The sequence below is a fragment of the Platalea leucorodia genome (assembly GCF_965183815.1).
Source record: "Platalea leucorodia genome assembly, chromosome: 8".
NCBI lineage: Eukaryota > Metazoa > Chordata > Aves > Pelecaniformes > Threskiornithidae > Platalea > Platalea leucorodia.
Window position 1 is genome coordinate 10219031 of NC_138830.1, and position 14223 is coordinate 10233253.

Genomic DNA, 14223 nt, shown 5'->3' on the forward strand with positions numbered 1-14223 from the left:
ATTTAAGCATTAGCTTAAAAAAAAAAATCATTTGTCCATACACAGCCTTGCTTCATTTTAATTCCAAGGTTATCTTAAAACTTATGTAGTTAAACTAGACTCAGGCTTTAAGCCTAACTGATATGATACTCAAACCACCTGAAGAGTATTCCTGCAATAGATGTGCATCCAGTTAACAAACCACTTTGAGTTGTTCTGGTCAGGAAAAAAACCCAAACCCTGTGTTTGCTGAAGTCACTGGCAGTCAGCAGAGCAATGCAGACGGCCATGCTTCTAGTCCTAGCCAAGGCCCCAAGTTAGCCACACTCCACAGGATGGGTTATTTCGTGCCCATGACTTTGGCTTGCATGAAGAGCAAGGCAGGTCCCTGGTGGCAGCAGGAGCCCAGCGGTGTCTCTCCTGCACGAACCACAGGGAGCTGGCATGCCACTGGGCCCTGGGGTAGACTAGGTCTTCTGTAAAGAAGTCAGAGAAAATGTATTTGTGTGTATTTGAAACCTGAACTGAAATGTTTGTCTGAGCATCCTACACACGGCAGCCAAAACAATACAATAGATAACAGACATGCTGCCCTTGCCAGGGAACGCCTTGCCAGGGAAAAGCAGTGCCCAAATGCAACCAAATACTGCAGAGGGGGCTGCCTGGCTAAGCAGGGGTTCTGTGTTACCTGTGCCGTTGCATTAGGAGCAACAAAGAAAAACATCCCCCCACCCAAAAAAATAAAAAAGAACAGAGCAGCTCAGCATTGCTAGCTTTAGAGGAAAACCTAAAAAATAAAACCCCCTGAAAACTTCCTTTTTTGGAAGGCAGATAATCAGACACAACAGCCAAGCCTACTTCTGAAGTCCCCTGCTTGCCCAATCAGACAGGGGGCTGGGAAGAGCAGAGCACTCATCAAATTACAGAGAGGCTCCTTCTGTCATCTTAAACCCTTGTTATCAAGTGACAGAGGATGCACTGAAACACTCCACAAACTGCTCTGTTTTCCAGCTTATTTAATACATTAGTGTGCAAGCTGGAGCTATACAGAAGGGGATGGGGAAGGAAAACCTTTACAGCATCTTTCAGGAAAAATGTGCCTCATGGAGGTTTGCTGCTGAAGCTCTCTAAGGAGAGGGCTCCCACCGCGAGCAGGGCTGGCTGGGTGCCCGGGGCTCTGTCCGGGGAGTGCGGCTGTTTGCCATGCTGATGAAGACCTTGCCACTGCCTTGCTGAAAGCTGTGTTGCTCAGGGGACTTTGCACACCACCATGCCAGCCCAGCAGAAGAAAGTTATCTTTTGCATAGCTGGGGTACTGAGCTTTGCTTGTGCGCTGGGGACCGCGGCAGCCGTCGGCACGCAGCTGTGGGTTAAGGGGACGATACTCTGCAAGACAGGAGCCCTGCTCGTCAATGCCACTGGCCAGGAGCTGGAGAAGTTCATTGGCGAAATCCAGTATGGGCTTTTCTATGGCGAGCGTGTGAGACAGTGCGGGCTCGGGGGGAGACCTTTCCAGTTTTCATGTGAGTAACAAATGGCATTTGAATTATTTAACACTGCACTGCTGACGGCTAGGGGAGCTGGGAGCTAGCTGCCCCAGCGTCCCCTTGCTCATACACAGAGCCCAACAAGCATGAAATATTCTAAAGGAAATGCTACCGTTAGCATTCTGATCTTCAGGTTCAAATAACTTATTTTCTGATACTAGTAAAGCCACGCTAATATTTTCAACAATCTATATTTCAGTTACACAGATATCTACATTTCAAAAGATTTATACTATTACTTTAGAAAAATAATATTTTTGTTTTTCAATTAACCTCTATCATCTTCCTCTGTGTGTGTGTCTGTGTGTCAATGTTACGTCCTCTGTGCCATCATGAAAGAATGAACTAAACTAGCAGAAATCTCATGAAAGAGCTGGGGCATAGATACGTTTGGCTGATGAGAAACAAAGCAGCCAAAAAGTTAGCAATCTGCTGCATTAACTGGAAGAACGGCTGGTTGATGCTAGCTGACGTTCAGTCAGTTGATCTGCAAGTTGAACTTGGTATCTGACATACAGAATTTTATCAAAAGACTGTTAGCAATGGTTTTGCTTTGCATGTAATATTCATAACCTATTTATCTTCAAGGATAGGATCAATAAAATGATCAAGTGAACACGCAGTTTGTATATAGCAGCACATTAAACAGCTAATAACAAACAGCCATTTGTTATGTGTACAATGTGCCACCTGAAGTTATTACAAAACACAGTTTAGAAACATTCTGCTAAAACAGCACTGGTAAATTGCTTACATGAGTCATTTAAGGCAAAGTAAGGTTACCAGATTAGGCATCAGAAATTATTTAGTATATAATATTTTTCCAAAGCAGCAGACCAAATTAAATTAAGATTTGCCATCTCTAATTAAATTCCATCACTAGTCTATTTATACAGCTGAAGTTCTCCTCTTGATTTCTTTGTTTGCCATCACAGCACGCAGGTATTCCACCCTGCCAGATATAGGCTGGGGTGAATTTTCAGAGGGGTCTACTAAATCCCAATGAATTAGTTTTCTGCTGCAGGTGAAATTTTTATGAACCACAGCTGACAAAGCCACTAGCAATCAGCAGCTCTGTGACTGACATTTGTGCAAGTTCATTACAGTGACAGAGCTGCGAGGCAGAGCTAAACTGCTATAAGATGAGGACAAGATGCAGCTGCAGCCCGAGGCCAGGGCCATCCCCCACGGCAGCCTCACACAGGCCCTGGCCGGGTGCGCACCCCAATTCCCACACCTCCCAGCTGTGGGATGGAGCCCAGCTGAGCAGCCCCAGGGCTCGCACCAGCCACCCACAGGGACTCCACGGGCAGGGAGAGCAGCAGCAGCAGAATAAATCAGTGGCCAATTTGGTGCAAGTGAAGTTATGGAAAGGTTGCCCACAGCAACCTCGGCATGCAGCAAGAAGCAGGGCATCCCTCTCTAGTCCGTATCAGCTCAGTGCACAAGGCAGGACTAGACCCAGCCACAACAGACAGCACCCATGTCAGGGAAGCCACAGCCGAGATGCCCATAGGCTTCGCTTTCTAATCATTTTCTTTCCACATATTTGTTACTTAGATACTTTTAAACCATTGCATTGATGTGCCTTACATTCAGGCTCCCATCTATACATTTCATCTTGTTATGGCTGAAATATTTTAACATACTGCTAGGGTCATTTAGCAATAGTTTGAAAAGAATTTTAATTTTGTGGGCAGTGTGAATTAATATTACAGGTACAAGAGAGAATACAAATGCGCAGCTAGTTTGTGACAATTTAATAATATGAATCATCATGTATTTTTAAATATCTCACAATGCTACATACAGGTAAGCTCTGGGGATGTGTGCAAGTGCTGCAGAGCATTTTCAACCAAAAGTACTCCGGGGTTACAGAGTTTGCTTTCACTATAGCCATATACTTTCTATCCATGCTCACAGAAATCTCATGTAACCAAGCCTTCCTATCCAAACGTTTACCAAATTTGCATTCATAAGTATAATTTCAACAGAGCACAAACAAACATAACCAAAGAACAGAAATAATACAATGTGGAGTTTTTAATTAATCACAGCTAGGCAACCCACTTTGGAATGGTAAAAAAACCCATAAAACTTGAGTGTTCCTACAGAGCTGCAGAATCCTACTGCACAGGAAAATATTAAAAATTAATTTATTTAATATGACTGCCTAACATACATACTCAAAGAACTCCAAGGCTTCCAGGAATTGCATAAAGAAAACATTGAAAAAGTAATTCACTCAACATCAGTAAATATCACTGTTCTCATTTTCAGACAGAGAAAATGAGGTTTGAAGCATGTACTTTAATGCCAGTTCCCAGGATCTGAAATCAAGGCTGGATTTAATCTTATGCCTGAGACTCCTCAAGTCAGAAGTTCAGAAGTGAGGCTGCTGACATGCCCATGATGGAGCAGCATCCTTCTCTAGAGAGAGCAGCCTTGTTTCCAGCATCCCAGCCCATTGGGCATCAGTCACAGCAGATCATCACCTGCAGTAGCATAGCTAGCAGGGCTGAAGCACTGGGGTCAGAAACACAACCTGAGAGCCTTGACTGACCTAAAACTGAACCCAAGCTTGCTTATTAGAGCATTCTTTTACCTTTTGTTCTCCTTCCATACAAGCCAAGCATTAACAGCAAAATATTTCAATAGGTCTCACTCACAATATTACAAGCCTGTCTTGTCAGTCTTATTTGCCTGCACTGGCATCCTTTATATAGCACTCTGAAAAAGTAATGCTACGAGATGATCTTTTGCACTGTGTATACCTGAAATATAGCCCAGTTACAGCCTAAATAATTTCACAAGCCCAGTTGTACCGATCATGGCACTCCGGAGGGCAGGCTTTGCCTCCGTGAGCTTTCACTGACAGCTAGGAGTGGAAACACTGCTGTCCTCCTCACAAATTGTTCTCAGGTCGTCTTTTATTTAAATTAAAAAGCAAATGCAACATTTACTTTAAGAGGATTTATGGTTAGAAACAATGGTTGGGTGGCTTAGCAAAATACGCCTCTACTGGAAGCGTTCACTTCAGAGACTACTTAACGAAGGAGGCTGCTTCACACTCTGTGGGGCTGCAGCAGACCCATCCCATCCGAGTCAGCGCTCGGGAACTCACCGGGAGTGTCCCGGAAAGCAGGATAACCATATACAGTATGCACATCCATACTTTAATGTGCTGAAGTGCACTTTAGCATGTCTGAGAAAAGGCACAGAAAATAGGCTAAATGATTTAGTTCTATGCTTGTTCCCATTAAACGCTCCCTTCTGACCACTATATCTCTTTTAATTGTAAAATGAATTTGCTCTGCCAGCAAACCCAGTTTGGCTGGGGAAAGCCTTCTGCTTCATTTGCTCTTGCTGATTCTCATCAGTTTCTGGGTCAGCAGTTCATTTTCTAAAGGTCACTGGCATGCATACCTAACACAATTTCATTCATTATAATGAAGGAATGTTTTTCTTTCAAGACAACATAGCTGCTGAAATTAATTTTTCCTGATATGTTGCATATAAAATTTTAATGACAAACAACTGTAAATGCAGGTACCAAGGGAAAGATTCAATACAATGCAGTAATGTTTTCTTAAAATAAACAATACAAAATTGTATTATTAAATGCACAGTTTTGCATGTTCTCCTAAAACATGAGGTAGTGTTGCAAGAACTAATGCTATTCCTTGTAGAAATTCTGCACAGGTAGGGACTCTTCAGCCTTTTTGTTGGCTAGCCTGAATGGTACAACCATAAAATTGTACCTTATACCACACTAAGACTGCAACTGCTTCTTATGCTTGTAAATATATGAAATAGGTAATATAAAGTCCAATAAACACAAGGTCTAGTTTCAAAAATATGCTTTGTGTTTTACTAGGATGGTATAAGGAATCTAAGCATCAGTGGCCAAACTGGACAATAAGTAGCCATTGGCAGAAGTAACCTTTTTGCAGGCAAATTCTTCCATTAGGTAAAGAGGTAAATTTAGCAAACAGGTAGTTTTGCTGTGTGTGGCACTTGCACATGCAGAGACAGCAAGCGGTTGTGTTCCTGGCCTAGACCTGGCAGCCAGGAGCTCCCCACGCACAGGAGCCAGGCTGGCATGGGTGCCCCGGGGAAGGGGGTCCGGTGGAGCAGAGCCCTGGGACGGTGCCGTCCCCAGGAGCAGGCAGCTCCTCCGTTACTCAAGGAAGGTGCGAGCACTCGTGCAGCATCACAGATGGTGGGCACAGGGCTCTGTGTGCCCCCATGTGCCCGGTGAGGGTCCCTGGGCCATGGTCCCCCATGGGCACCGCATGCCCCTCTCTGCTCCCAGCCAGCCATCAACGACACAAAAGGTAGTATTTATTTAACACAGCTTCAAGAATAGTTTGCAAACATTTGCTTCATTAATTTCCCTTTCATTTAGTCAGGGAGATAAATTGACTTGACACTACATTACCTGCTTCTCTGTGTTTACTGCATGGCAAGCTGCAGAACAGTTTGCTGGTAAACATTTTACAAGGTAGAGTAATTTATGTGAGGCTTTTTTACTCTCTGCACGTTACAGCTGCAGCGAGGCAGTGCCGAGGCATTATTACCCCCACTTTAATCATGCCCCTGTGGATCAGGAGCAGTTAAGTGTATTTGATGATTCCTTCTAAAATACCCGTTGTTGCCAAACAAACATGAATGATTAAAAATTATTCTCTCATATGAGTCTGATTGACTATCCCCTTGTGCCTAGCTAAGCAGGATCACAATTTGAAATAATAGCTAAAAAACTGCATAAAAATATTTAAAGTAAAGTATTCCCTAAATTTTTGCCTACACAGTCACACCAGCCGTTACATGGCTGGAACTCAGCCCAGCCTTCGGTCCATCAGGCAGCAACGATTAACTCCAAGTGCAAAACTGCACACGCCATTTGGGTACCGCTTCCCACTGTTGCGGTCCCAGCCTGCTCCGTGGGCTCTCAGGAGGCAGCAACTGGGGCAAATGACAGTGGCAAATGCAGCTATACTGAAGTTTTCAGCTTTTGGAAACTTGAAATTATACAGAATATAGTGAATGCACTGCATTAACCGTGTAACACACGCAGTGCTTACACCCACCAAGCAACAGCCTTCTTACTCTCAACTCCATGGAACAAAGCTCTGCTGCAAATAAGTGGCGTTTCACCCGCTGGCAGGAGGAGAGCTGGCGTGGGGCAGCACCAGGCTTTGCAGCTACATGCTCATTTTATTTGTTCCATCTTATTTTAGCTTGGTACCCCACTTTTCTGTTTTAAGATTTGTTCATTTCCTCTCATTGATTTATTATCTTCCCTTTTTGGCCTTGGGCTTCCAGACACAAAACATTCCATTAAGTGTTTTACTTGGGGAAATACAGAGGAAACAATTTTGATCATAAAATTTGCTTATTCTTTCAAAATTTCATTCAGAGAGTTTGTTGCAAACAACTCTTTGATGTAACCTTTATGAATTTCTCCCTCTTTGGTATCATATTTCGTTTTTAAAATAGTTTAAGAGATTAATGTATATACAGAAATATATCCCTTTCCTATTTTTAAGGTTTTTGATCAAAATACCAATTTTCTTCTATTTTCTAAAAGTAGAAAAGTGCCAAAGGATAGGAGGTAAGAAACCTCCAATCCTTTTAGGTGTCTGTATGTCTCTCTGGCAATAACTGTTGGTGGATTTTCACAGGAGCCTCCATACTATAAACAACTTCACACATTATCCTCCCCAGATATCATACATTCTTGGAGCCTTAAATCCCCCCCCCAGCAACATGCAGTGCACGACACGTTTAACCTGCCAGTATGTCAGCACCACAGCTTCACTAATGATTTCCTGCTGTTTCATAATTAATGTGGACCTTTTGACTTACACATTTATTGCTTAAGGTTTTCAGAAAAAACCCACATATTTTTAGCCAAAATTCTTTGGGTATAAGCTTAGCAAAACAGCACGGCATATTTTGTATTAATCAAAGTGGTGGAATCACTGCTCTGAAATAGCATCCCAGCCAGGAGCTGCCTTTGCTTCCCTAGCAGGTAAAGCAGTCAAACCCTAACATTTGTGCACTTCAGACACATCAGACAAACAAACAGCACACACTACTCCAAACAAATGAGCACATGCCCCAGGCTAACCAGAGCCTTCCACATCATCTGCCCAGTGATCTCCTCGCTTGTCTGTACGGCAGGACTTGAATATTCCTGAGGACTTTGTCCATCACACATTGGCTGTGACCCGGTCCAAACCACAAGGCTGGTGCAAGGGAGAGGGACCCCTGAAGGACCCCTGCACCCACAGGGGCTGCCCAGCCTCCCCCTGCCCCAGCACCCACCCTGGGAGGGGGACCCAGAAAAAGCATCCCTCAGGACGGGGAGCTACCTCACCCTGTCCCGGGTACCACAAGACACACAACACACATGGTATGGATACCGACACAGAGTCGGGAACTTCTCATCCTCACCTGACCCTCTCTACACCTCTGCTTTGGAAAATAAAATAAATACAAGACTCTACTGACCGGAACAATCCAGTCTGAGAAACATGTTTCATGTGAGTTGCTGACCACTCCAGGCAGGGTCAGGTGTAAGAGTGACACACACCGATTGTAACCAAGCCCAGAAGCTGACAAAATCCAGGCAAGCAAATAAATATCAATTACCCTCCATTCAGTGAATGAGCCAAGCAAGCATAATTTCATTTCCAATCTTGTGTCCCTCAGTGAGACCTCATAAGCATAAAGGCAAAGAGTCCATTTCTGGATTTGCTGTCCCCCACCTCCAAAAGAGATGAGTAGATGGCCAGGCCTCCAGCTGAGGGACATGAGATCAGACCCCTCACACAGACCAGTGCAAGGTGGACCTGCTTCCTCAAATACAGCTTCTGATTTTTTTTTCCCCTAAGAATATGCTGTGCTGTTCACATTAAGGATCAAAAACCGCCCTGGCAGACAGTAGGCATGCTACCCTCCAACTTGCTTCTGCATGATCTGGTTTCTGAGGCACGAATAACCCCCAAAACCTCGCACTGCCGTTAATAGCACCTACAGGTGGAGAGGAGTTTGTTCTGCCTGCCAACACACTGGGCTGAGGGAGCAGCCACTGAGGATGCTGATCCACAGCAGGACCCCAGGGCTTAAAGAACTGGAGGCACTGGGGGTCGCACCCTGGAGAGTCCAGCACAGATGCCAGGCAGGGATGGCTGTGGGAAGGGTGCCAGGACCACGGAGGTGCCATTCTGCATCCCGCACAGGGTACGGCCAGGGCAGGGGGAGTAACGTGTGTAGGGAAACACACTCAGGAAGAGAAGGGAAGGAGAGGCTTTCCCTGGAGCTGGTCTTCCTCTCCTCACCAGTCTACACTTCATAGAATACCAGGTTGGAAGGGACCTCGAGGATCATCTGCTCCAACCTTTCCAGCACAATCTAGACGAGATGGCCCAGCACCATGTCCAGCTGAGTCTTAAACATGTCCAGCATAGCAGAGTCAACCACTTCCCTGGGGAGATTATTCCCATGATTAACTGTTCTCACTGTGAACAATTTACCTCTTGTGTCCAACTGGAGTCTCCCTGGGAATAACTTGTACCTGTTACCCCTTGTCCTCACCATGTGACTCCTTGTAAAAAGGGAGCCTCCATCTTCTTTGTAGCTCACCTTTAAGTACTGGTGCATGGTGATGAGATCACCTCTAAGCCTCCTTATCTCAAGGCTGAACAAACCCAGCTCTCTCGGCCTATCCTCATACAGCAGGCTTCCCAGACCCTTGATCTTCTTGGTGGCCCTTCTCTAGACCCCCTCCAGCCTGTCCACATCTTTTTTTGTATAAGGGGGACCAAAACTGTACACAGTATTCCAGGTGTGGCCTGACAAGCGCTGAGTAGAGAGGGATAATGACTTCTTTATCTCTGCTGGTGATGCCCTTTTTGATGCAACCCAGCATCCTATTGGCCTTCTTGGCCGCAGCAGCACACTGTTCACTCACGTTGAGCTTCCTGTCCACCAGGATCCCCACGTCCCTTTCCACAGAGCTGCTCGCCAGCCAGGTGGATCCCAGCCTGAGCTGCACTCCTGGATTATGTTTTCCCAGGTGCAAGACCTTACACTTGTCTTTGTTAAACTTCATAAGGTTCTTGCTAGCCCACTCTTCCAGCCTATCCAGATCTTCCTGGAGGGTGGCTCTCCCTTCCAGAGTGTCTACTTCCCCACTCAATTTGGTGTCATCTGCGAAATTCATCAGGCTACACTTGATCCCATTATCCAGATCACTTGTGAAGATATTGAATAGCATTGGGCCCAATACTGATCCTTGGGGGACCCCACTTGTGACAGGTTGCCAGTTTGAAAAAGAGCCATTTACCACCACCCTTTGGGTGCAGCCCATCAGCCAATTCCTCACTCACCGCACAGACCACTTGTCCAGGCCATAATGCATCAGTTTCTCCAGGAGGAGGCCGTGGGGAACCGTATCGAAGGCCTTGGAGAAGTCCAAGTAGACAACGTCAACCACTCACCCCATGTCAACCAAGCAGGTCACTATCATAGAAGGCCACCAGATTTGTCAGGCACGATCTGCCTTTTGTGAAGCCATGCTGGCTTTTCCCAAGCACATGCTTCATTTGACTCGTGATGGCCCCGAGGAGGATCCGTTCCATGACTTTCCCAGCAATTGAAGACTGATGGGCCTATAATTACCCGCATCCTCCCTTGAGCCCTTCTTGTAGATAGGGGTAACAACTTCCAAGTGTCACAAAATGCTTTTGCCTCCAATCATCCATGAAAACCTGTTTCTAGTTAATAACTTCATTTTCATTTTTAGTTTCATTCAGAACAGCACAATTTAAAACAATTATCACAAACCAGCAAGAAATCCGTGGCCTGACTTCTAAAACAACTTTGCCTAATGTGTATAATAATGTTTTGTTCATTTTGTTTTTAGTTTTTCCAGATTTGCTCAAAATTATCCCTGCAAGTATCCATGTTAGTGTCATTCTCTTCTGTACAGTACTGATCGTCTTTGCTCTGGTGGGAGCAGGTTTCTTCATGTTCAATGCTTTTGGCAGCCCTTACGAAACTCTGCATGGCCCCGTCGGGTTGTACCTCTGGAGCTTCATCGCATGTAAGTACCACTCCACCCTTGGCCTGTCAGGCTAATGCCTGCCCATGTTTGCTACTTATGATGACTGATTTATCAGCGTAGGAGACTGTATTAGGGACTGTGGCTGCGTTGACTCTAAACTGGCAAAATAAAGCTAGGCAGAAAGGCAGATGACTTTGCTGTATTAAAACATGGGCTTTCCAAATTGGAGGTAAGAGATAAAATGCCAAAATCCTTCATGAGGGTGGGATGGGTACAGGTGCAGGCAGCCCCAGCACTCCTGGGCCTTCTCCGTAAGCTGGCAGAAAAAAGGGGATGGTGCCCGCAAACCCTGGGGACCCAGAGCAGGGGTTACATCACAGATGCACAGCACACAGTCAGAACCAGAAATCACACCAGAGGGGAGAAAAGTCAGGGGGGAACCGAAGCAAAAAAAGTCAGTGATGCAACTGCTTGTATTCACTAAGATGGGAGGTTTCCAGCTGTGTAAGCAAGGTCACCACTTACACCAGCAAGACTTTCTCAAGGAAGGAAGGAATTGAGAAGCGGAGAGGGAGAGACTGACAGCAACTTGCTGTAGAAGTGGTCCCTGGAAAAAATACCGCCAACAGGGATAAGGGACCATCCCTGACTCTCTGCTGCTTACAGAGAAGGTAAAGCCCATTCTCTGTGTCGCTGGCTTGGCTGACAAGATGTACCATTATTGTACCCGGTATTACGTATTACAATCATACTTTAAAAAAAGAACTTAAGTAGATATTCACATACATATACATTAAGCAGACAGTTCAGTTATGTTCAATGGGACAATGAGCAGCTTAAAGCTGAAAAAGAGTGCAGATACTTTGCTGGATCAGGGAACTAAAGCAGCTGTGCTAAATATTATGGGTCCTAAGCCAAATTCAATTTAAAAAGCTTACCAATTTCAATAGCTGTTGGCTTGGATTCTAAAAATAATCCCTGTAAAAGCTAAGTTACAGTAGCCATAATAACACTATCAATATGGCATTTGGGTGTGATGTACATCAGATGGCCTTGCTACAGGGATTGCTGAGACGATGAGCATTTCTCCCTCTGTTTCAGGTTCCTGTGGTTGCCTCATCATGATTCTCTTCTCTTCAGAAGTGAAAATCCATCACCTTTCAGAGAAAATTGCTAACTTCAAAGAGGGAAGTTTTACATTCAAGACTCACAGTGAACAGTTTGCAAATTCATTCTGGATCATCCTGGTTTGCTCCCTGGTACACTTTCTGAACGCCTTGTTGATAAGATTTGCTGGATTTGAATTTCCCTTTTCAAAATCAAAAGATTCAGGGACAACCACTGGAGCAGCTGACCTGATGTATTAGAATTACATAATTTAAGAACATTTAGAGCAAAGGGGTTCATCACTACTGCATCCAACAACCACCAGATGTACTAACTTGTAAATGATTAGCTCTAAAGAAGTTAAAAAGTGAAAGTTTCAAATAAATGTCAATATGGCATATGCAGTAAACAAAAGAAGACATGCTATTTGGTAACATCTAGATCAAAATACCCTCTCTTTCTTGGAGTAAGACCTTATGAAGACATTTACTTTTTTTTCCGCTGTAAAGTTATTTGAAAAGTAGCTGGTATGAAGAAAACTAGAAATATCAATAGCAGTAAACTGCATCTGGAAAGTAAAATAAATGGGTTGCAATAGAGGCACACACTATCACCAGCAGCAGTTTTACCCTTTAGCCCTTGTGAAGGCAGGGATGCAGTTGTTATCGTGTCAGGGCAGCAGAGAACAAGGACACCCAGCAAATCTACAAGCATCAAACGAGAAGAGAAAACCTATGGGCTTTGCTCATAACACACATCAGGCCCTGCCCCAAAAGCACAGTGCCGAGAAGGAACACAACGCTATAGCGAGTGCCTGCGGGACAAAACCCAGACACCTGAACTCACCACTAACACTTTAAACTAGCATCACATGCATGGCACCATCATTGTTTCTGTCCATAAAACTCTCTTTTGGGTTTTTAGTTTTAACAAACCCAACTGTAACTCTTTGACCCTGAAATCCCAAAAGCCCTCATTTCCCTGTGCAATCACTATAGCTGGGGGCTTCACAATCTTGGTTAAAAAGACACACATAGCAAAGCAGGGTGTAGAGGAGATGCCAAACACTCTCTCCTGCTTGCCCGAGGTAGGCAGCCTGGCTTGGTGCTGCTGAACAACAGCACCCCTTGGCAACACACCAAGGCAAAGAGCATTTCCCAGAGCAAAGCAACAGGAATGCAAACCAGGCCCCTTTCACATTGCACTGCATCTGCCCAAAGCCTCACAGTCAGAAGCATGAAGAACCCTGCCCAGAAAATAGCCCTGCAAACTCTCTCTCATCAGATAATACAAATAAATAAAATCAAAACCTTTAGTAAAGGGCAGTAATGGAATAACACAATAGACAGGCTTACAAGGCATGCTGCAGCTCAGCAGAGACTGATGAAGAAATATGTGAGGTTCTCTACCTCAAGGCATGCAGGAAGCCAGAACAGACAAACACATCAGCCCTTGCACCCTTAAACTTCTGCAAGTCAGTTAAAGCACCTAGGTACAGCTATACCAGCCCAGTTACATACTGATAGATCAAAAGAACACTATACCACAAAACACTACCTCCGTGGGATTATGTGGGTGCCTTGGAGATGAGGTGCTCCTTCCAGGACATGGAGACAACACCCAGAGCAAACACAAGAGGAGATGCATGGGGGAACAGCCACCGCACCAGCGGCCCATTTATCTGCAGGACTGCAGCCTGCTTCCGCACAGCTGCAGGTGAGGAGCAATCCCATCCAGCATCCATCGAGTCACCTGTGGTGGAAACCAGGCCCAGGTGCCTGTTAGGACTCACCTCTGAAAACTATATGCTTCAAGCTCCAGCAACTTTCAGGATGCCTCTCTGACATTCGTGCCAGTTTTTATACTTCTACTACGAATGGCAAAACATTGCTGGGTTTTTTTGTAAAAGGTTTGTGAGATATACCCCAACTCCACAAACCCTTTCACAAAGCAGCTCTGCCTCCCCATGCTGTACCATATATTCCTGGATTGTAACAATGTGTAAGGGCTACTGCAAGTTGCCACGACCCTCAATTTTTTCCCATCATTTTATTCTTAATTAATCTGCATATTCTTCTTAATGTTAGTATATCTTCTTAATGCCTAATTTGTATTACATCTAATGATATTGTTTACTATACAGCAAACAATGAGAAGTAATGTTTCGTCCTTCTTGTTCCTGATGTTTCATGAGGCTGCTCTGCTTTGCGGCTCTGTAGCAGCTTTGGCAATCGGCAGCGTACAGGATCGGATGTACAGACCACTCACGTGCCTGTGTCTTTCTCAGAGTGGTCCTTGCCAGCCCTGAAGAAGGAGCTGGCCCATATATGTAAAATACAGAGTTGTACAGACCTGTCTCAGCACAGAAGATAAACCCATTCCCATCCCTTTTGCTGTGCAGGAGAGAGCAGCCCTTGACTCAGGGTCCAGAGGTTTTCACGGGGAGGTCACCTCACAAGAGCCCAGCTCCACTGCTCCCCCTGCATCCCATCCCATCCCATCCCATCCCATCCC

The 14223-nt window shown here is 45.0% G+C and overlaps 1 protein-coding gene across 1 annotated transcript; it reads left to right on the forward strand.

The window, feature by feature from the left end:
• Nucleotides 1-1249: 1249 nt before the first annotated feature.
• On the forward strand, nucleotides 1250-11969 carry CLRN1 (clarin 1; the record flags this gene model as incomplete). Its single annotated transcript, XM_082320850.1, has 3 exons — nucleotides 1250-1502; nucleotides 10462-10641; nucleotides 11704-11969. The coding sequence occupies 3 exons, from the start codon at nucleotides 1250-1252 to the stop codon at nucleotides 11967-11969; spliced, it is 699 nt and encodes a 232-aa protein (XP_082176976.1).
• Nucleotides 11970-14223: the final 2254 nt, after the last annotated feature.